This window comes from Micromys minutus (genome assembly GCF_963924665.1).
Source record: "Micromys minutus genome assembly, chromosome: 21".
Lineage (NCBI taxonomy): Eukaryota > Metazoa > Chordata > Mammalia > Rodentia > Muridae > Micromys > Micromys minutus.
In genome coordinates this window covers 22495209-22517738 of record NC_137956.1, presented here as the reverse complement: position 1 = coordinate 22517738, position 22530 = coordinate 22495209, and the positions used below count along the sequence as shown (strand labels likewise).

The 22530-nt window shown below is 53.6% G+C and overlaps 1 protein-coding gene across 3 annotated transcripts in view; it reads right to left on the bottom strand.

The window, feature by feature from the left end:
- ADAMTS7 (ADAM metallopeptidase with thrombospondin type 1 motif 7) overlaps window positions 1–22530 on the bottom strand; it is a 34680-nt gene that overhangs the window by 1258 nt on the left and 10892 nt on the right. Inside the window, exons 4-24 of one of the 3 annotated variants that reach the window (XM_080934779.1) lie at window positions 22159–22337; window positions 20469–20552; window positions 20044–20168; window positions 18606–18755; window positions 17355–17501; window positions 12617–12761; window positions 11958–12050; window positions 11517–11662; window positions 10176–10345; window positions 9743–9876; window positions 8842–8962; window positions 7571–7815; window positions 7168–7303; window positions 6686–6812; window positions 6147–6360; window positions 4871–5720; window positions 4467–4693; window positions 3445–3597; window positions 2898–3071; window positions 2670–2816; window positions 1622–1784 (exon numbers count right to left, since the gene is read on the bottom strand). In XM_080934779.1, coding sequence (XP_080790905.1) covers window positions 1622–1784; window positions 2670–2816; window positions 2898–3071; window positions 3445–3597; window positions 4467–4693; window positions 4871–5720; window positions 6147–6360; window positions 6686–6812; window positions 7168–7303; window positions 7571–7815; window positions 8842–8962; window positions 9743–9876; window positions 10176–10345; window positions 11517–11662; window positions 11958–12050; window positions 12617–12761; window positions 17355–17501; window positions 18606–18755; window positions 20044–20168; window positions 20469–20552; window positions 22159–22337 — 3930 coding nt within the window. Of the gene's footprint in view, window positions 1–1621; window positions 1785–2669; window positions 2817–2897; window positions 3072–3444; window positions 3598–4466; window positions 5847–6146; window positions 6361–6685; window positions 6813–7167; window positions 7304–7570; window positions 7816–8841; window positions 8963–9742; window positions 9877–10175; window positions 10346–11516; window positions 11663–11957; window positions 12051–12616; window positions 12762–17354; window positions 17502–18605; window positions 18756–20043; window positions 20169–20468; window positions 20553–22158; window positions 22338–22530 lie in introns of all 3 variants that reach the window. The other 2 variants (XM_080934777.1, XM_080934778.1) reach the window with 2 other exon arrangements.

Here is a 22530-nt window from a genome sequence, read left to right as displayed (position 1 = left end):
TGGCAGGCCTAAGCACTAAGTGAAGTTTTCCTCTTGATAACAGTCCCCACCTCCGTGGGGAAGGACACATGACTAGGCACGTGAGCTGCCTTGCCGTGGTGATCACACACCCTGGAGTTCACAGGATTTCCAAATGTCCTGTTGAATAATCCCACAAACCATCAAAACATCCTGGAAGCTCCAGGAGCTTACGATCCAAGAGTTTTCACTAATTGGCTCCCTTCACTTGGGCGGGCATGGGGGTTTGGGGGTTGGAGGGATGTCTTCACATGGATGGGCATTGGGTAGGAGCCTAGCCACTTCCAGGAGTCCCTCCTAAGCCCACCCTTCCCTTTCCCCTTGGAGACCTTGCAAACCCACAGCCTCCTGAGCCAGGCTATTTCTGATAGAGCCTCAGTTCCCATCTTCTCCCTATGTACACCACCTGGGGCCATAGCTACCGTATTCCCTGCCAACCCAGAGCCTGGTATGAGAAACAGGAGAGCCACAAGCACTATCAGGCCCAAAGGTGAGCACTGTGGTACAGCGCCCAGCGTTGCTGTGCTGAGTGTCTTAGAAGCCTGTCGGACAGATGGAGATGATGACAGAGAAACAAGCAAGGATGGCTTAACAAACCCAGGCTGCCATCTTCCCGGCACCTTGAGGAAAGGGATTCAGGGCAGAGTGGCAAAGCAGTAGCTGCCCTGGTCCTGAGCCAGGACTACCAGGAGCTAGCCGCTGGTAGTGAGGGCCGTGCAGAGAATGGAGAAGCAGATCAGGTCTGACAACTATAGACTGTCCTAGGGACAGGTGCATCGAACCAGTAGGTGAGTGCCAAGCTGTTGGGTTCCCTTGGGTATCAGGGGTGGCCTCAGACTCCCCGTGCCTTTTCAATAGAGGACAATAATGGCTGGCAAAAATGGGAGGGAGGGGGTAAAGTTGCCTAGCCTTCACTAAGGAAGGGCCCTGGTAATACTGAGTCCTTCACACGCAGACCCCACTAATGCAAGAATAAGGATTGACAGCCCCTTGATGCAGGAGGAAATGACAATTCAGATCAGCAAATGGAGCCCAAGACTACATAGCTGGTGAACTGGTACCCAGATGTGACTCAAGAGCCACACTGTTTCCTGTGTTCAGCACTGCTGGGGACAGCTGGAGCTTCAGGAAAGAGGTAATTTCCAAAGCCACCACTGGCTCAGACCTTTACTCCATACTGGCCCAGCTGGCCAGGAAACCCATAATCAGTAGCAGCACCCTGGGAAGGAGTCCTTCCTGTGGCCCCACTGCCACCCCCAGGCAGTTATCCTCCTAGGGTTAGGGAATGCCCACAGCCCAAGGGCATCTTCCCTTCACTGTGGGGACTAAGACCCTAGGGGGAAAAAGCTTGCCGCGACTGAGGTCAGGAGGCGCCTTCCACTTCCCAAGGCTACCAAAGCTGCCTGCAGGATGCCTGAATAGCTGGGATTCCCCTTGGCTGATTCCCAGTTTTGGGCCTTGGCCCCCTGTGGCCTCCCAGTTACGGTGACCATGTACTTTGAGCCAACTGTAAACAGAACAGCAGCTGTTCTGGAACCGACATCTAGACGATTCTCTAGTTCCCAGCCCTCCCGCCATCCCCAAGAATAAAGGAGACACTCACGTGGGGATTCAACCAGTTCACAGTCCTCAGTGGCACATGGCCGTGAACTCTCAGGCCAGGCCTCGTGGCTACACAGGTCACTGTCCTCCTCTGCCAAGCCTGTCTGAGTGTTCACACATTTGACCAGACGCCGCTGAACACCACCGCCACAGGGGGCTGAACACTGCACAGAAGAGAGGAGAGAATGCCTCCAGGACCAGCCATCACAGCCAAAGACTGGCCATCACTGGATAACAGCACCCTGTCCAGGAAGCCATCTCTGACCAGAGCCTCGTGCTGTGACCCCCACTGTCCCTGGGAGCATTTGTTCTTGCAAGGAAGACAAGATAAGAGTAAGAAGAATTACAAAACACACCCAAGAGGCCTACACAGAGAAGGCAGACACTGGGATGAGGCACCATGGTGCCCAGGAGACACAGAAGGTATGCTGCAGGCAGAGGGAGGAAGACAGTGACTCAGGTGTGGTCCCCACCCTGAGTCAGCCTCTTCTCAGGCTTCGTCTGTGCTGCCATGACACAGGCTCTGCATCTCATTGCATTTTCCCAATACCCCTCCATCTTATGTTTAAAGATGAGGGGGAAACAACATAGCCCTGCAAGCAAAGCACCTGCCCAGAGTCATTCAGCAGCCAGCAGGCCAAGGACTCACTGAGGTCCTTGAACCAATCAGCACCCCATAGGCTCAGCAGCAAGCTGCCTTGCCCTGTGGAGGCCTCTCTCTACTCCCTTTCTGCCACCGTGGTCTTTACCCCATTCTCTGAACACCCCATCATTCCTGCTTCAGGGTTCAGCACTTGCTGTTCTCTTTTCCCCCTCTTTAGCATCACTGACTCCTTTAGGTGTTAACCCAGAGTCCCCTCCTCAGAGGACTTTCCCCACATGGCCATTTTTCCTCTATCTGATTTTCCCTGACCTGATGGGGCCCTACTGTATATTTAATGGCCACAGAGACCAGCACACAGCACACACTCAACAACTCATCTTTCAAAGCCCAGGGGCCTATCTGTCAAGGATTGCTCCCAGTCCTCCCCATAAGCAAGCCTGCTCACCTGACCCCAGGGTCCTACCACCCACTGTGTGCAGGGGTGGGTGTTGCAGGGCCTGGTGTTGTTGGGTCTTAGCGACTCCTCACAGAGGCCTGGCTCTGGACATGTCACCAGACGCTGCTGTTCACCACCACCGCAAGCCTCAGAACACTGGAAGAACAGAAAGCATCAAATATAGCCAGGGTCTGTGGGTGTCCTCTGTCCCCACTTCCCCCCAGGCCCGGACCTCACCTCTCTCCAGGAGGAGGTGTACCAGGGGAGGCAGGGCTGGGCCCCACAAAGCTGACGGCTGGGTGGCTTGGTGGGCCCGGGCTGGCAGTGAAAGGGCCGCAGTGGCCGGAGGTCCCGTGTACCCACACACTGTACGTCCCTTGTAGAGGAACCTCCGCCACAGCTGCGAGAGCACTGGAGAGCAAAGAATAGACACATAGAGACATTTCGTGCACAGGCGTGCAACATGACCCATTGAGGCTTATTGTACCGCAGGGTTAAACCTTCCAGCCTAGACCAAAGAGCCCCAGAAGACCTCGACACTGGGTGGCAACCCCCGGGGGATGAGGCAGATGGAATTAGGGTGAGCCGGTGAGAGAGTCCAGTGGTGGGTGTTGTGAATACAGAGGAAGGAGAGCCATGGAAGCAGGGCCAGGTCATGCTGGATTGAAGAGCTCCAACAGGGATGGGGACAGGACGGGATCGGGGGCACAGACTGTGGCATGACATTCGCCCCACCCTGCTGGTCTTCAAACCACAGCCTTGGGACCCAGGGCTCCCTGCTCACCTTACTCCAGTTGCCCGCACGCCAGGCGGCACAGGGCCTCAGATGACAATGGCGGGCAGGCTGCGGCCGGCTTGAAAGGGTGCAGTCCTCATCATTGCCAGAGCTGCAGCGCACCAGCCTCCAGATGGCGCCCAGGCCACAGGTGGTGGAACACTGTGGGCCACAGACACTGTCAGCCCAGCAGCCCCTCACCCGCCAGCACCTCCAACCTACCACATCTTTATCTGCAAGACAGACTCCTCCACCCACCTCCCTCCAAGACTGTGAACGAAAAGCCAAATGTCAAGCAGCAGTTAACTATCCCTGCTCCCAAGAGCCCGGCATAGTCCACTTACCTACCCTACCATCCTGTGGCTTCTCACCAGGAAGTCTGGGCCCTGATTCACGAAGTTAAAAGGGTAGGAATTTCAACCTGCCTCTCACCCCACAGATTATGGACCTCTTATAATGACAATCGAGAGAAGGAGAACTGGCCATCTTTTTCCCATACAGCTCAGACTATTATAGGATCCCTTTGAAGGGTGGCAATGGTTGAAACATCTAGAGGAGTCATGCTGTGCCTCAGCTAAACCTGCCAGACCCTCCCGGGCAGCACTGGGGCTGGGAGCCTTGGGAAGAGGCCTTCCTTACTCATATAGCTAGCTAAAGTATGAGTCCCATTTCTGTGGCATGTGGGCCAGTGTGAGGAGGTTCTGCCCAGAGACATTTAATTTGAAGCTGCTCCTGACTTTTCTGAAGCCTTCCATGTGGCCTAGGAATGGTCCTTTAAGAATTCAAGACTCAAGCAGATGAGGGCCCTCACTTTATCTCTACTTCAAAGTTGGGAAACTGAGGCAAAGTGAGAGCGGAGATAATGCCCTTCATGCTTTGAGGAACCTCAGGCCACCATGGTTGTCAGTCAGCTCACCCCGTGGACTGCTCTCCAAGGAAGGCAGGACGAACAGGGTTGTCCTGCTCTGCTCAAAACTGAACCCCGGGGTCCTGCTCAAACTTTCCCTCCATCTTGGTGCTGTATAACTCACCTGGCTCCAGTTTCCTACTTGCCAACTGGCATTCTTGGCAGGCAGCGGATCTGCAGGGGCACCATCCTCCACTAGGCTGGGCTGCAAAGACTGGACCTCAGGGCCCTTGCTACTGTTAGTTTGAGTCTCCTGAGCTGGTCTAGGCAGCAACCCAGGGCTCTGGGTTCCCTCGGGGTTAGGGGTCTGTGGCTGGCCCAATGGTCCCGGGCTCCTTGAATCAGTTGGTGCTGTCAAAAGGAAGGTCCCCGGCATTGTCAGAGTTTTTGGGTTCTGTGAGCCCAGTCCTGGGGTTGAAAAGGTGGGAGCCTCTGGTTCAAGAGGGCTATCCCTACCCCAGATGCCTGGCACAGTGGCCATTGGAGGAAGTGAAGGAGACGCCACCTCCACAGTGGGTCGCAGTTCACCATGTGGCTTCAGGTCAGCCTCTAGCACTGGATCCCAGGCCACATTCCATGCTGTCGACACCTCCATCGTCACATCTGGAGTCGGAGACGCTTGGGTAGTTCTGATGGAGGGTGACAAGGACCATGTGGGGAAAGGGCTTTGGGGCAGGGCAGGTGATGTATGATCCAAGGGGTTACCATCTTTAGAAAGCTTGTTCCTATCAGACCATGGAGTGGCTGGCTGGTTCTGCTTGTCTTCTCTCACTAGCAACTCATCAGGGTTGCCAGGGGCAACGGGTGTCACCATATTATCAACTGAAGCAGGGGGCCAGGGCAAGCTGGGGAGCCCAAGTTCAGGGGCCTCTCTGGGAGCATCTTCCTCAGTCAAGAAGTTGGCCAAGGGGTTCACAGGGGTCTGCTCTGATAATACTGCTGGGGAATGGCTAGCCTTGCTGAGTAAAGGGCTAGGAGACCAAGATCCCTGAACGCTCTCTTCTCCATCCCCAGGAACCCCTGCAGTAGGCGCTGGAGTATCTGAGGGGGGCTCAGTGGGTCTGATGTCAGGTGGTGCTGTCCAACCCCCAATATCAACCAGGTCTGAATGGGGTTCCTCAAAGGACCCATAGGACAGGTCTTCATGGAAGTTAATGAAATTGTAGTCATAATAGAAATCATCCACAAACACAGGCCCTGGCGGGTCCAGCGCCGGGTCCTCCTCATCAATAGCGTTGCTGATGCTGACTGGCTTGGGTGAGGACACTGGGGAAGGGCGTGGGACCAGCTGGTGTGGGATGAAGTCAACCTCATTGAAGAGCTCGGGGCTGGAGGAGCCGCTCCCAGAGGCACCTGTGTCCACCATGTACATGGGGTGCCGGCAGCGTTGCGGAAAACAGAAGGTCTCAGTTATTGGTCGCTCAGCTTCATCACAGGGCACAGCCGTATTGTTGATGCAGAGGACGCTCCGTTGCTGAACGCCAGCTCCACATGTCACAGAGCACTGCAAAGGAGGTCACAGCTCAGGCCAGGATGGGGCTTTCTGGGAAAGCTGGGGCACGGTGGCACAACCTTCCCACTGCTGGTGTCACAGTGACAGAAGTCTCAGATAGCCCTTTATGGCCATGCTCACTCAAGATGATAGCTTATGGTCATAGCATGCCAGCGAACCCCTAACCCCCAAGGCTCAGAGCAGTGTTGTCCCAGGAACGCCCCCAGGCTCCCTCCCACTTCAGGTACCAAACAGTAAGGAGTCCAGGCAATAGCAGTAGCAGAGACAGGTCCCCTTCACTTCTATACTTACCTGAGACCAGTTCCCCACACCCCAGGTGGAAGGACAGGTCACATGATGGTTGCACGGGATCTCAGCCGAGGGACGGGGAAGATGTTCACAGGCAGATGGCTCCAGGGCGCGCTGTTCATCCCACCCGATACTACGTACACAGAACACAGCCCGGCGAGAGAGGCCTCCAGGCCCGCAAGATCGGGAGCACGGCTGCCACTCCCCAACCCACCACCTGGTAAGGGGCACAGAGTGGTGACAGTTTGACATTAACACCTATCATGATCAAGGTTCATGAGCAAAGATGGTCACGCCATACATGGCTCCAGGCCACTGGGGTACAGACAAACCTGGATGGAAGATAATACCCAGCAAGCCAAGACCCAAGTTGGTGCCCTACCCCTGAAGCTCAAGGGCATCTAGACTGGCACGGGCTGCCCAGTGCACTCCAGGGCCAAGCTAGGGCCATGGACTTGGGAAAAGAAGCCACCCTCTCTACCAGGGTCTGCAGAGGCGGGATACCTAGGAATTGGAAGTCTGGTTCGAAACAGTCAGCTTACCTGGGGGGACAGGGTTCCTCACTGCACTTCCTCTGGCGGTCATCAGGCCGACTGAGAGGTTCGCAGTGTATCTCATCTACAATTCCAGCCTGCCTCTCCATGCAGTACAAGCTCTGCCTCTGTACACCTGGAAGCCATGGGGAATTCAGCCTGAGCCTGGCACCAGGATGCCCCAAGAGTCATACACACAGCCTCTCTGCAGAGATCTCACAAAACAGGGTTCCACTGCCTCTGTCAGAGTGAAGGCAGACCTCTGTGGTCTCCTCTCACTGTCATGCCAGCCTTCCTCCCGTCCCCGTCCCCCATGACACCCTACACTATAGGCTAGGTGGCCCACCCTGCTGCTTCTAAGTGCTAAGGCCTTGTAGCTCTGCGAAAAGGAAATAAATAACAAGACCCACTTCAAAGCCCTGGCGGTGGCCATTACATGTGATCACACATGAGCAGGCTCAGCACGGGGTTCGGCACGTGTTGAGTCTCACCTGTCCCACAGGTAACCGTACACTTGCTCCAGGGTCCATAATGCCATGAGAACTCAGGTGGCCAGACTTCATCGTCGTTGTCCCTCTGGATGGTATACTCGTAGTGTACCCCAGGGTTGCTTTCCTGGAACAGCAGCTGGGACAGGAACATAGGGGGCCTGTGAGCCCAGGGGCACTTCTCCATGTGCCCAGCACCTGCCCCTAGGGTCATCTCCAGCCACCTCTGTGAACTGAGCTGTACTGGAGACCTGTTCTAGAGTTGAGAAAACTGAGTTCGGGACTCAGAGACCCCAGCAGCTGAGCTAAGCCGAGAATCAGATGCTACAGAAGCCCTAAGGTTCCCCCCTTTATATTGGGAACCACCCCATTTATTCCTCCCATCCTGGCCCTGAGAGGCAAGCACCTGGATCCAGACAGGTTCACTGGTGGGGCCTGGGGATGTGAGGTTCTCCCAGTTGCCCTTGCGTGCATAGGTGAAGGTAGTGCCTGCCACCCGGTAGTCCCCATTCCACTGGATGGTCCAGCCGCCATTGAGGAAGTACTTATCTGGGTCCTCACTCCGAAGGGCCAGGAAGTTGGCAGCCTCAGCCACCTCCTCAATGAGAATCTCTCGGGCTCCGGCTGGGATCAGCCCTACATCCACATACCCTGTGGGCAGGAGGTGTACAGAGTCTGGTCCCCAGGGATAATCAGTCAGTTGTCCCCCACCTTCTTGCTTGCAGTTGTTTCTGCCACTAAAGCCAACAACTCCACCATCGGCTTCCTATTCTGAGTCCCCTACCAAAATAATATAGGTATTGTATCCACTTTGGGTTACCAAGGCCTCAGAAAGGGCCCACAGATCCTTCCCCTATGGCCCACCACCATCTGGGAAAATGAACTGATCTTTCTCCGTGCAGCCTGGTCCATCACCTCTCCCGTCCCGGAAAGCCACTTGGGCCTTTCCTCTTCCTTAGGCAGCCTGACTTTTCTCTGCCCATTAAGCAACACTGCTCTTGGGTGTGCCCAACATACTCCATAAGACATGGCTGTTAGCCCCACTTTACAGATGAAGAAATGAAGCACCGAGGTTAGGTGCTCTGCACAGTCAGCCCTGGAGAGAAATGCAAGCTGTGGATCCCAGCATTATAGCCTCACAACCTACATGCCTCACAGGGACAGGCTCCACCATAAGTTCGCCTCCAGCTGGGATTCTCCTCACCCGGTCTCTGGAGCCATTCATCATTAGGCTCCTTCTCCATCCCCTAAGAGAAGTCTTCCCTGACTTCACTGACTTGCCAGGTCAAGACCGTCTAGCTCCGTGTTGCCTTCTCTCCTTGAAATGCAAAGCCTACTTCCTTTGTAACAGTGAAGATTCTGTCACCTGTAAGCTCTTCACCTAGGTGTCCCACATAGGGACACAGTTGGCACTTAAGCAATATGTGTGACTCAAGGGGAAGACATAGTACTGGGGGGTTTCTGAAGCTTCAGAAGTCAACAACACACTATCCAGTCACTTGGAAGAATCCCCTGGGAAGACAGGTCTCACTGGAACAAGGACTCACTGACCGCTGTAAGGATAAGGACCCTGGCTAAACAAGGAGGCCCCTGTCACCATGTCTAGTCTAGACGAGGACCACAGGGGCAGGGAACAGGATGACAGGCACATTCACAACCCAGCAGTCCCAACCATACCCAGGCCTTCAGTCTCCTTGAAGGTCCTGCTCACGGTGTGGCAAGTAGAGCCATCCCCCCGGCACACACCACAGCGGTCCTCCTCAGCACCAGAGTCAATCTCGAAATCACAGCCCACGTTCTGTAACAAAGAGGAGGCCCTTTGTGCTGGCTGCCAGCCCCCATGAGTATCTGCCAGGGCTCAGAAGAGAGACCATAGGAGGAGGTCAAAAGCCTTTGCTTGGGTCCAGTCCCATCGCTGTCATCCTGCCTGATGACTGAGCTCTTTTTCCCCTGAGCCTCAGTTTCCCCAGACTAAGTAGAGGAACATCATTTCATGCCTTAAAAGAGTGTTAAGAACATCACAGGAGTGTCTCTCACATAAAACTACAGGTCAGCATGAACTCTAGCACGCAGTGAAGTTTTCTAGAAATAAAATTCACTATCAAAGACACTGGGCTAGCACCTCTTTCTTAAGTCCCCTCTAAACCGGGCCTTTAGCATGGTGGCTTTAAAGGTAAGAACGGTAAGGAAGGTGGCTAGGGCCCTGGGCATGGAAAAACAGCAAGCACTAGAAATCAGAAGAACCGTTACCAAGCACAGTGCTTTCTGTAGACATACCACGAGCACCACTTTGCCAGCCCCTTCCAGTAAGAGGAGGCAGTTGTGTGAATCCACCTAGGCTATCATGACTAGCGCTGTAAAAGCAGGCACACTGAGATGAGCAGTAGGAAGCCATTGGACACAAAGTGCTAAGGTGGTAGTGACTCACAGGATGATGCTAACTGTGGGGTCTCCTCTGTCAGAGACAGTGGGGCGCAGAGGTTTTCTGGGATGCAGCCTGGAGAAAGCCAGGTAAGCCCTGGAGGTGGGACGGGTGCCTCCCAGCAGGGCTGGGAGAACCTCTTGCTATCCCACACACCTTGCAGATGCCGTTGATGCAAACGTCACGACTGACACGGCCTTGGTAGCAAGGGGTGCCATCCACCACAGCATCCCTCAGCTTCTCTGTACTGGAGTAGTTGGAGGGCCGACAGTGCAGCTCACAGGGGCTATCTGAGGGGACAAGGGGAGGATTCATGGAGCGAAGCCAAGAGCAGGCATCACAGAGGCCGCCAGGAAGACTCCGGCGTCCTCCATGACGCATATCGATGGTAGGCCAAGGGCTCCCAAGGAACACAAACTGTTAGGGCATCCAGCAGGACTGAGAGCGATCGGCAGGTGTAGACTGAGGAGTTGGGAATGAACAGCTGCCCCAGACAACAGCAGGGAACCACCAAGTCCTATCTCACTGGGGTCCATACATCCCCCACCTCAGGGGGGGCCCCAATATCCAAGTGGGTAGCACAACTTACCGTCGTTGAGCACAGGCACCCATTTGTGCAATTTGCCTTTGTAGAGCATGCCATCAAACTGGCTGCACTGGGTGTGGCGGAAAGAGGGACGGTCCGGCGGGCAGGCTGGCAGGTTGCAGAGCCGGAACCGCTTCCGCTCCCCCACACAGTACTTGCCTCTGTTCCTAGGCCTGTAAGGAAAGCCATGGGGGCTGTGAGCATGCTGTTAGTGCCCAATGCCAAGCAACGTCTACATCTTCTGCACCTAGAGTCCCCTGCCATCCTCCCTGTCATGTTGCCCTGCCCTCAAAGGCTGCCATATGCACCATCCCACCCCACCCCATTTCCAGGGATCTAAGGAAGAGTGGAAGCAAGATGCTTAGGCTCAGCCCAGAACTGCTGTATGACCATGAGCAAATGCACTGCCATGTTCTGGACCTCAGTCTTCTTGTCTCTAAAATGGAGTCGGACTGCCTCTAAGTGAGCTACGTGTAGTGGGCTAATGAGCTAGCCCTGTGTTGTTTGAGTTGTTCCTGGAAGCAGCAATGCCTGGGCCAGGTCAAAGAAGGCCACCAGGACCCACTCGGGTGAGAAGCTACCTTGCACCCCATCTAACTGGCACCTCATCTAAGTCAAGCCAGCCCCAACACTGGCTGAGCTGGAGGCAGGGGCATGCAGAGGAGTAGAGACCACAGGCCTGCTGAAGCACCATTCCTGGGATGGAATTGGCTGTGAATCCACCTCCCAGGCAGCCAAGCAAAGGAGTTTATCCAGTGGGGGCCAGGCAGCCCCTGGTCTCATTAAGTCTCCCAAAGCCCCATTTAGATGAGAAAGCTCACCCGAAGCTACAGACACCCCATCGGTACCTGCCCTGTTCTCTCAGCTGCAGCCAGTCTCAGATACCTGAAACAGCTTGGGCTGGGCGTTACCCACAGCACAAGGAAAGTTCAGTGCCTTACCCATATTGCCTGACTTTACCCAATGACAACTTGACTAGGAAGGCTCTGCTAGCACCCAGTAGCACAAAACTGAGGCCTGGAGGAGTGTGAAGATGGAGGATCTAGTGACTGAGCACCCAGGGTCCTGGTTCTGAGCAATTCACCTCTGTACCCTCCTCTCTATGGCCACTGCCTTTGCAGCAGGGTCTCTATGCCTCTCCGAGCTCTTGGAGATCACGCCCCCCTTGGCTATTGTGTCAGCGCTGGGGAACGCTTACCAACACTCCCTGACCTGTGGTGACTTAAACACTGGACTTGGCCATTCTAAGGGCACTTCTGAGAGATGGAGGCTGGAGCAGAGGTAATCTCTGCTATCAGCTGGTTCCATTGGGATCCCTTCTCCCAGCCTGGGCCCCACACTCACACAGGTTGTGTGCAGTGTCGTTCAGCACTCCGTACACCCACGCCACAGCTCCTCGAGCAGACAGACCAGGCGCTCCAACCGGACCAGCCACCGTCCACCGCCTCAGGCTGGAAGCCCTCAGGGACGCATTCTCCATTGAGACACCACTACTGAGACATATGGGAGCAGACCCCGACACCTGTCAATCATCCTCAGCCCAATGAGATCACAGTGGGCAAGACAGTGTCAAAAGACAGAGGAGGACGGAAGGTGTAAGGGTGACTTTACAGTCACCCACAACGCAGATGCCATGGTGAAGTTGGGTGAGAATTGTAATGGCAATTAAGACCGGCTCGAGATGGCAAGCTAAAATTGACCCCAGGGAAGTCTAACTAGACATGGGCAGAGGACTGACGGCCTCCCCGACCCCATATTCAGCCAGGGTTGAGGCTTCCCACGCACCTTGTTCTTCCCACAGCTTGTGCCGTCCACAGCCGCATCCAGCTTGGAGTGACACGTGGTCCCCACAGAGCACCATAGTGTGTAGCAGACATTCTGCCAAGAGACATGTACATTTTTTTTACCCTCAGATCCTCTCCCACTCTGTCCCTGCTGTCCCCCAAGAATCCCCTGGCCACATTTCCTTAGGGATAGTCCATCGTGTGACCATGCAACTGTGAGGATCCTCTGGTCACTCTCCCTCAGTCACATGATGTCATGGCGTCTTTGAGAAGGGCTACCCTCCAGGCTGGGTTGGTGCTGCCGGCTGTCTCCAGCTGACCACCTCCTCCAACCCCAGGCTAAACCTCCTGAAGCACTCAAGATAGACGTTCACATCATGTCTTTACAAGACTCTCTCTGGGACCCTAAAGAGCTGATTTTTTTTTTTCCTCCTTTTTCTAAGTCAAAACCAGATTGCTGAGGGACTTGTGCAAAGTCCCCTAAGAGTTGATATAGAATCCAGACCTGGGCCTGTGTTCGCCCAAAACCCAGGCCTCTGCCACAAGTCACATTAGGCCTTGCTATGGCCCTTGAGGGCACACCCCAAGTCAGCAGTCTTTCTGAGCCTGGCATTGTCAGGCTGGCGAGGCCCACCCTCTGCGTCCCATACCCACACGCACATCCATGTCCTCACAGTAGGCTGAGTAAGGCCCGTACTGAAGGCGGCACTGGTGGTTCACGTCATACAGGACACCGGGCAGCACCGAGGGGAAGTCAATGACATCCTTGGCTGGACGGTCATCTAAGCACAGGCCCCACCCACGGCTGAAAAAAAGAAAAAGAAGAAAAGGAAGAGAAGATAACTTGAGGTCCCTAGAGCAACAGTGCAGCCTGAGTCCCACGGGAGAAGCCTGGGTAGAAGAGCGAGTGGGTGGGACTTGTGGACATGATTGGTCAGTGGGTCACGTGATCCCAGCTTACCAAAGCAGCCCTGAAGGCCTCCCCCACCTCCACGGGCCTTGGCATATGCCCCTGGCACCCTCCTTTCAAAGGCCTGGTCCACAGAGTCCTCGAGTGGTTATGCTCTTAATTCCTGCAGCTTCTGCTCCTGCCGGGACCCGAGGACCAGCCTGGACTGGACCAGGCTCTGGAAACCATCATACCACTGCTGACACAACCAAAGACCTCGGGGGGTGGGGGGGAGCTACCCAGTCACCTCCCACCCTGACCTGAGGGGCCAGCCCCCTCCAGGCCAGTGACAGGAGAAGGGGCCAGTGTGAGCAGGTACAGCCCACAACCTTCACATACACCTCCCGACTCAGTGCCGAGAAAGGTGGCCATGCAGCCCCAGCGGGCAAGGAGCAAGGGAGGAACAGAGATCTTGGGAATGGCTTGCCAAGTCCGGCTCAACCACCTCTGCCCTGATTCTATGTTCTATGAGGTTGCCTGGAAACAGGAGGGTAGGAGCATTCTGGGGCTCGTTTCAGTCCTTCAGGAATGGGAGGAAGGTCCAGGACCCAGAGCCTAAAGAGAACTGAGCCACAAAAGTAGGCACCTAGGTCACCCAGGCAGAAAAGACTTGGCTGGAAGCAATAGGGGTGGGACAAGGATAAGGACTGTCCCTTCAGAGTTCTTCCTTATGCTAATATGGCAAGGCTGGGCCACCCCACATAAGGTAGGAGAAAGACAGGGGATGACTCGAGTAGAAAGCCTTTCTGACACCTGGATACTACCTAGGTGCCAGTTCCCCCCAGAGCCCGAGTTTCTGGTCATGCAGTAACTAATAGGGGGCTGTTGATGAGGCGAAGGATGGCTCGACACTCCCCTAGGCCTGCCTTCCACTCTGCAAAACCCTGACTTCAGGCACAAGCAGGGTCACCCAGGCCTGAACAGCAGAGACTCACGGATGCTGCAGCCTTCCCACTGCACCCAAGCACTTCTCAGCCCAGAGAGGTTCCTGTGGTTCCTCATGTCAACTGTCTTAGCCTAGCAGACTCCATTTTACCCCATTACCACACCCCCATCCTTCACCCTGCAGGGTTCCCCAGGTCCTGCCTCCACCCGGCTTCCTCCCCCACCCAGCTTCAGTGTCAGCTCTGTAAGCTCTCCCTCCGAGTGTCCCCAACTCTAAGAATCTGTCCCTCCATACCTACCTATCGCACCCCCGCCAAACTGACACTATGCACTCGTCACCTTGATTACTGTGCTTTCCTCTTTGTACGGCGAGAGCCGGCAGACGGGTTCTCTGTGTGACCCAGCAAGGGCAAGTCTACTGGCTCGAGAAGCAGATATTTGCTGGGAGCCGAGGGGTGTGGTCACATAGGGATAGTGGGTGGTCGGTACATTATGCTGAGAGTTCCCCACGCTGTGGAAACACTGCTGTACCACCCATTCAGCACCCACTCCTTCAGGTCCCCGCCCTATCTGGGAAGAAACTATCTCCTGTCCTGACCCAACAAGGAGCTAGTAGATGGGAGATACACCAGCCACTCTGTTGTGGAGGGTCCCTCTGATTTCCCCTCCTCCTGGACATTGCTCTGTCACTCACAGATGGAGCAGAGAACTGTGCCCTGACCTGGGGTGCTCTACCCCCCCCCCCCTCTCTCTCTCCATCAGGTGGTGGGTTCTGTTTCCGTCTGCAATACAGGCCTCAGGCTCACCGCCTCTCCTCCTACCCTCAGCCCAGGCCCTCGGCCAAGGTTCTCATACATTCCAGCAGCTAAAAGAACACAGAGACTTGCCTGTTCAGCTGTCTGTCCCAGAGCCAGGGTGCTGGGTGGCACTCTGGGTGGGGCAGCTGGGAACAAGCCCCGAGGGTGTTTCAGGGTCCCCACTATTCTGATTTCCCAAGCAATCTCATTCCCTGCCCCTCTCTGGAGAAGACTCACCTCCTCCCCAACCCCAGGCTACTTCTCTGGTTCAAGTTCATGAGGTCAACCATTTAGTAACTGCAGAAATAGTAATAGCAACCATGGCCATGACCTGACTGTGCACAGTGCGGTAAATCCTGTGCTAAGCGTGCCTCGTGCTTTCTTGGTTAATCCTCACAGCAAGCTCTGAGGTTGTCCATCATGATTCCCCACTTTTGGAGGCTTAAGGGCTAATGTAACTCATCTGCCAACACGAGGCAACTGGGCCAGTGTCCAAGTTTTAGTCACCAAACTGAACTCTTCAGTTTCCAGTTGTCACCGCTTACACAAACCCCTCTTCCAGGGGAGACCGTTGTCCACGCTCTCACCAGCCCAGAGGCTCTAGGCATGCCTCAGGCTACCGCCGTGGGGAGTGGGCTTCCAGAGAACCACAGCACGTTGAGCAGGCCTATCTCTGCAGAAGCTGTCCTACCCTGACATTTGAGGGATAAACAGAACAAATGGGGTAGCGAGGAAGAGGGAAGCAGACGAGAGATGTCGACAGAATTCTGGAAGCTGGGAAGCAGATGGCCAATCGGTAGCTGACTTGGGACAGTGACAGGAGCTGAGAGCTAAAGCCTGTGAGGAGAAACGATGGAGAAGCAGAACGCTGGAAGACTCGGATCTCAGAGCGCCTTAGCGACCTGGGGCCAGTGGACATGAGGACAGAACTAATCTGAAGGTTTCTATTCCAAAGACCCAGGGGGATCTGGCCTAGGTATTCCAGTCACAGGAAAAGGCCCACAGTAGAGGGTCCTACAGAGAAAGGAACGCTAAGAGTTGTACAGTGAAGGCCGGGACACCAGCAAGCCCTGCCCTATCAGCTAACAGACAACAGCAGACAGATGTGACACTGTCACAGGAGAGTAGTGACTTCTCTGAGAATCCCGAGTCACTCAGAAACATGAAGTCAGTTTCTAAGGATGCTCCCACTCCCCACACACACACCAAAAATAAATAAATAAATAAAAGGCTGCATCCCAATAAGCTCTTCATCAGTGACTCAGAAAGTCATGGCCAAAGCTAGAGATCTCCCAATAGGCAGCTGTTTCTCCTCTCTATACTCTGTGTGTGAGAAGCTGACTTTGGCATCTCAATAAAACTGGCACCAGGGAATGGACATGTAGCAAAGTTCCAAGAGCGTGCCTGGCCACGCTAGAGACCCTGGGTTTGAACAGCAGTATCACACACCTGGCCTGTATGAGGTCAAAGTGAATGAAAGACTGTGTGCTAAGACGTTGCTTAGGTGCCCACTGAGGTGACTCAGCAGTTAAGTGGCTTCCTATCTGCATACAGTTGTCTTCCGACACCCCATACACACACTGTGGCATGCAGGTACTCTCTCTCTCTCTCTCTCTCTCTCTCTCTCTCTCTCTCTCTCTCTCTCTCTCCCTCTCTCTCTCTCTGTCTGTTTGTCTCTCTCTGTCTCTCTCTCTCCCTCTCTCTCTCTCTGTCTCTCTGTTTGTCTCTCTCTCTGTCTCTGTCTCTGTCTCTCTGTCTGTTTGTCTCTCTCTCTGTCTCTCTCTGCCTGTCTCTCTCTGTCTTTGTCTGTATCTGTCTCTCTCTGTGTCTCTCTCTGTCTATCTCTGTCTGTTTCTCTCTCTGTGTGTCTCTCTCTGCCTGTTTGTCTCTCTCTGTCTCTCTTTCTGTCTCTGTCTGTTTGTCTCTCTCTCTCCCATACACATGCATGCGCATGCTGATAAATTTTAAAGGGAAAAAATATGAAGCATCTTCACTTTAAAAAACAAGAGGAGGAAGAGGAGTTGGGTCAGGGAAGAATTGTAAGACCAGGAAGATGGCTCAGCAGGTAAAGCCCCTTGTATGACAACCTGAATTCGAACCCCAGAACACACCTGATATATCCAGAAAGCCAGTGCCCATACGTTGTTCTCTCACCTCCACACATGCACCACAATAAATAAACAAGTGTAAAAAAGAATTTAGATTCAAACTTTTTCTTATTTAGAACATTCAGTAGGAAGACAAAATAGCTCAACAAGGAAGGATGGAGAGATGGTTCAACAGTTAAAAGCACTGACTATTCTTCCAGAGGACCCAGGTTCAATTCCCAGCACCCACATGGCAGTTCACAACTGTCTCCAACTCCAGTTCCAGGGGCTTCCATAGCCCTCACACAGACAGGCATGCAGGCAAAGCACCAATGCACGTAAAAGCAAAATTTTAAAAATGGCTCAACAAAGTAAGAAAGGAAGGGAAAACCCATTTTTGCTGCTGTCTTTGCTTGTTCTCACTGGGCCCAGAGGCTGGTCACCTATTCTCCAGAGTTGCTCTGTGTCTTCCGGACTCTCCTTGTTTGCAGGGCTCTCACTTTCCTCCCCTAGCTCCTGCCCATTCTCCAAGCCCCAGCATAGGTACCCTGTACTGTCCAAGAGCACCCTTAACGCACCACATCTACCAGGTGCCCCCCACATCACATTCCCTGGCACCGCATCCCGCCAGGGGACAATGACGACAGATACAGGGCCTGGCCACCAAGCCCGGGACTTACTCAAGGAACCTGGTGATGTAGTCACGGCTGCAGCGGGACCAGGTGAGCGGAATGCCTCTGTCGTACAGGAGCTGTGGAGACATGATGAGAGGCCGTTTCCCAATGGACTCACAGTCATTGCCGGTGCCGTCATGCTGAATGCCAAAACTGCGTGAGAGCACAGGCCCCAGGGGCAGGTGAGCAGCAGGAGGCCCCCAGGCCCCCTTCCCATGGAGGCCTGCAAAGGGTACAGTCCCAATTCCCAGGGCTATCTCTGCCTGGCCTTGAGAAAGCCACACGCTGTCTCTGAGCCTCAGTTTCCCTCATACAGAATGTAGGGATGACAGCTGTATTCCCTGGGTTTGCCATATACATGTACTGGGCTGAGCCTGAGACCCTTACAGCCACATCCTTGTGCCCAGAGCTAGCCAAGAATGGGAATCCAGGAGACACTGGATGGAAGCCTATTGCTGGAAGTCTATTGCAACCCTACCACCTCCCTGGCTCCATGATAACCTCAGGATATGAACTCCAGTTAAAAGGTCTGAGCTACCAGGTCCCCAAAAAGACTCAAGTGGTCATCCTTGACTCAAGAAAACATTCCTGAGCACCAGTTATGAACCAGGAATCATGTCTACTACTAACTCACCCAGCCCTCATCACCTCAGAGAGGCTGTAGAGCCAGCCAGAGTAACACAGCCAAGGAGGGCTGGAGTCACCAACACAAACATGGCTGTCACCCAGTCTAAACCCTCTGTCCCACAGAGCTCTCTGGGAACCTGCCGATGAAGCTTTGGCACAATTCGGTTCACCAACTCACCAACCCCAGCACAGGTGGCAAAGGGCCCAGGCCACAGGCAGAGGTGGCACCACTACCTCTAGCCTCCTATGTCTATGTGGAGCCCACAGAGGCCATGACACTTGCCCAGGGTCATGGAGCATGCAGGAATGGAAGCGAGTAACAAGAGGAAAAGGAGCTAGCACTGAGGGAAGAAAGGTGGCCAAGGCTCCATACACTGACTGACTGTCTCCACTCCTCCCATGTGACACGCTACAGAGGGTCTTGGTGATGCCCCAGCAGGTCTCTCTTTTGCTCATAGGGGAGCAGCCTTGTTGAGGAACTGAGACAAAGCTGGGGTTTTGTGGTTGGACCTGCCATCTCAAACTGTTTCGCTCCCTCAGGTTTCATGACCCAGGAGCTCTGCTGGCTGGTGCCCAAGAGTGGAAAGGTGAAGTCAGGTTCCTAACTGGCAGGGAGGGCAGGTGAGTTACCTGTGTCCTAGCTCATGGGCCACAGTGAAGGCCAGAGGCAGGCCAGTATCCTCACTGACACTACAGCTGAGCTGAGGGTGGCACAGGCCGGCCACGTGAGACAGGCCCAGGGTTTCGCAGGGGTGGTTCATGGATGCACACAAATCCTTCCTGCAAAGAAAGAAGTGGTCACAATCTGGCTTAGCCCAATGCCAAGAGGGCAGGGAGAAGGCCAGGTCACCCCAGATCAGGCAGCTAGGGTGTCATTTCTCCTCACTCTGACATCAGACCCACATATGGCCATTTGAACAGCAGATGCCTTGGTTCACATACAACCTTCCCTATACTCACTGAGACCTGAGAATGAAATGTGTGCCTAGAACTATTTTTCTTTTTACCATTCTAGCTGCCACAGCCCAGCAGAGGGAAGATAACGTCGGATGGAACTCTAAAACACATACTCTGAGCCAGAGACAGCTCAACGATAAAGGTACTATGGCCAGCCTGATGTCCTGAGTTAGATCTCTGGAAACTACATGATCAGAGGCAAGAAACAATGCCTACAAGTTATCCTCTGACCTCCATACATGTGCTGTGGCCTGCATGTGCGTATGTGTGTACGATACACACACACACACACACACACACACACACACACACACACAAATGCATAAATAAAACATTTAAACGTTGGGGAAATAAAATAGAGCCCCAGAAGAGGAGAGAGGGAGAAAAGTGCCATCAAGAACAGGTGACATGAGAGTGACCTGAAGGCCAGTGCCCTGAAATGGACTCTTGCCACCAGCCCACACAACTGAATAGTACAGCATTGTGCCTACACACGCTACACATAACATACACACCACACATATGCCACACACATCACATATTCATACAGCCCACAAACATACAGCACATATACCACACACACCATTCATCCATCACACACACCACATACTCACACTACACACATATGCATGCACACACATACACATACTCACACCATATACGCACTCACATCACACACTACATATACACATGTGCACACATACCACACACCATTCATCCATCACACACTCACACCACACATACTACACACACATACATCATACACACACATGCATGAACACACATACACATACACACACACAGAGAACACCACACACATACTATATACACATACACCATACACACACATGCATGCACACTCACACACACACACACACACACACACACACACACTACATACACACACACTCACATACACACAGAACCAGGAAGTCCTGCAGATGCCTTTGGGTTATACCTCCATCTACTTCCTGCTTGAGTTATCTAAACTTCATTGGAAAAAGCATGACTGTGGGGAGCTTGGGTGGCTTCGAGGTGTTTCTGCATTGCTTCTGACAATACCATGAGAACCCTCTATTCTAAGGCCCTCCCACCCTTCCTGCTGAGGTACCTGGTAAGCAGGATGGCAGTGTCATGGTGCTGTGGGTGGTCATCCCCCTTCATGTTGATGCTTTTCTGCCACCTACAGAAGTTCTTCAGAGTGTCATCAGCATGGTGTGTGATCTTTAAGTCCTTCTGTGGGGGAGAGGGGTCAGCGGGGAGAATGGTGGCTCAGGACTCATACTGAGCTCTGGGGAATAAGCCCAAGTTGCCCTCACACGAAGGTAAGAGTCAGAGATCCAAGGGGCAGATTAACCAGTCCCCCTAGCCTTCACCCCTCTGGCTGTAACTGGACAGAGACTGTCTCGAGGACAAGAAGTGTCAGAGGATACTGTCAAGGCCAAGGAGGGCTCTGCTTGTCCTTCCTGGGGCACTCAAAACACAGGGCAGGAGAGCTTACTGTTGGGGACAGCTTGGGACTATGTGGCCTCTCACCTCTTCATCTTCCAGGATGATAAGGCGCACAACGGTGATGTGAATGGGGTTCCCGATGCTTGGATGGTGAAAGAGTCCAGCCACCTATCCAAGACGGATGGGGAGAGAAATCAGGTTAGAACTAGGATATAGGAAATACAAGCCAGTGCCCACCCCAGCCACCCAGAAGCATGCACACCTGATCACACACACAATCACTCAAGGGGGCATGCCAATGGCACACATTATAGACTAGTGCCTGCACATCTCCATACATGCTCTCACAAAATCCTGCCAAGTTGCTTCTTATGGCTCTGGCCTCTTCTGGGCATCAACTTGAGATCTCCTCATAAATACTCACCTCATCCATCCCCTCCACAAAGCCAACAACAGCCCAAATCTCTGAATGATAGATACTTAAAATAGGGCCCTGACTTTCTTTCTCTCCTGGGGAAGCCAAGACCAGCCTTCCCAAAGAGGAGACATGAATGAATCCTAAGAGCCAAGGCAGAGGGTCAACTTTGGATATCATGCCTCAGAAACTATCTTGTTTGTTTGATTTGATGTATTATTAGCACGCCTATATGCAATATGTGAATGTGGACATTCACGGCGTGTACGTATGAGGAGGTCTGACAGCCTTCAATGGTTCATCCATTCTCTCCCTCCACCATCAGTTCTGGACATCAACCTCAGGTGCCTAGACACTCCAGGCAAATGCTTTACCTGCTGAACTCCCTCTCCAGCCCCCATCTTGTTTGAGACAGCATCTTCTTTGACCTGAAGCTTGCTGATTTACCTGTTTCTGCCTCCCCAGCACAATGACTACAAGCATGTGTCCCTTATCTGGCATTTTAGTGTGGGTTTGGGGATTGCGCTCCTGGTAAGAGCTTTGCCGACTGAGCTATCCTTTAGGTCCTAGACGTTCTTTGACCTCTGGACAGGTAAGCCAGGGCTCTTAGCCCTGAGGTCCTGTTCTTCCAGTGAAAGGAGAAATGTTGAGGGTGCATATCCTCTTGAGCTCAGACGTGGAAATAAACTGATGCCAGGGGGTTACCATCACCCAACATTCAGGTTGGATGACAGCTCCTTAATCACCTACAGAGGAATCACCTCCACCCGATTGAAATTGCTGAGCCCTGGAGCAAAATGCCTAATCGGGGAGCCTGTTAAGTCTGGATAGTAGTCTCACTGTGCACAAGTCTTGACACACACCCACTTCCATCCGCTAGGACTCAGGAGAGGTGAGGTGAATATTGCTAACTATAGGTGGTCCCAGCCAGCCAAGCTGTAACCTCTTTCAACCAGAGCCCTTAAGTGGTAACACTGGGAAGAACAGGACCTGGGGTTGAGAACCCTGCCCTGCTTAAGTGAGACCCCTGAAGCAGAAGGTCTCAACCTTCACTCACTCCTCCCAGCAGGGTGGCTCAGTACTCTGTGTGGTCTGGGATAAGGGAGGAGCATGCACGGGGCAGTTCAGTATCCAAGAAGCCCTATGACTGTGTTCTATAATACGTCTCCCTTCCGGGGATCCTGACAGGGCCCTGCTTCTCTACACTCAGAGCCTGGACACCTTCTCCATGCTAGGAGCCTGGTGCAGCATCTGAAAGCCAGCCTGTTAGTGTTTCTATCCATATCACCCTTTATGTCCCATTGCAATGTCCCCTCCTCTGCCACCCTGACCACCCTGTAAAAACTGACGCAACCTCACCATGTTCATGATGGTCAGCACATAGCTCTCCACTTGCGGCTGCCCATGGTACTCTACCATCTTGGAATCAGCCACTACCAGGGTCTCCACCCACTTCTCTTTGCTGATTGATCGCTGCTGCCTCCGCTTCTGCTGCCGCTGTTCCCAATGTTCTCGCTGGTGCTCCAGCTCTGGGGACACTGGAGGACAGAGATGGAGTCGATAGATTCCCTCCCAGGTACTGAGCTGTAAGGCCCCAATAACCCAGGTTGGTTAGTCTGGAGTAGAAGCAGGAGGGAGCAGCAGAAGGCTCCTCACCAATATCCCCGCTGAACTGGCGATGGGCAGCCCAGACGCTTGAGAGAGAATGATTGGCGGAGTCAGAGACCATAA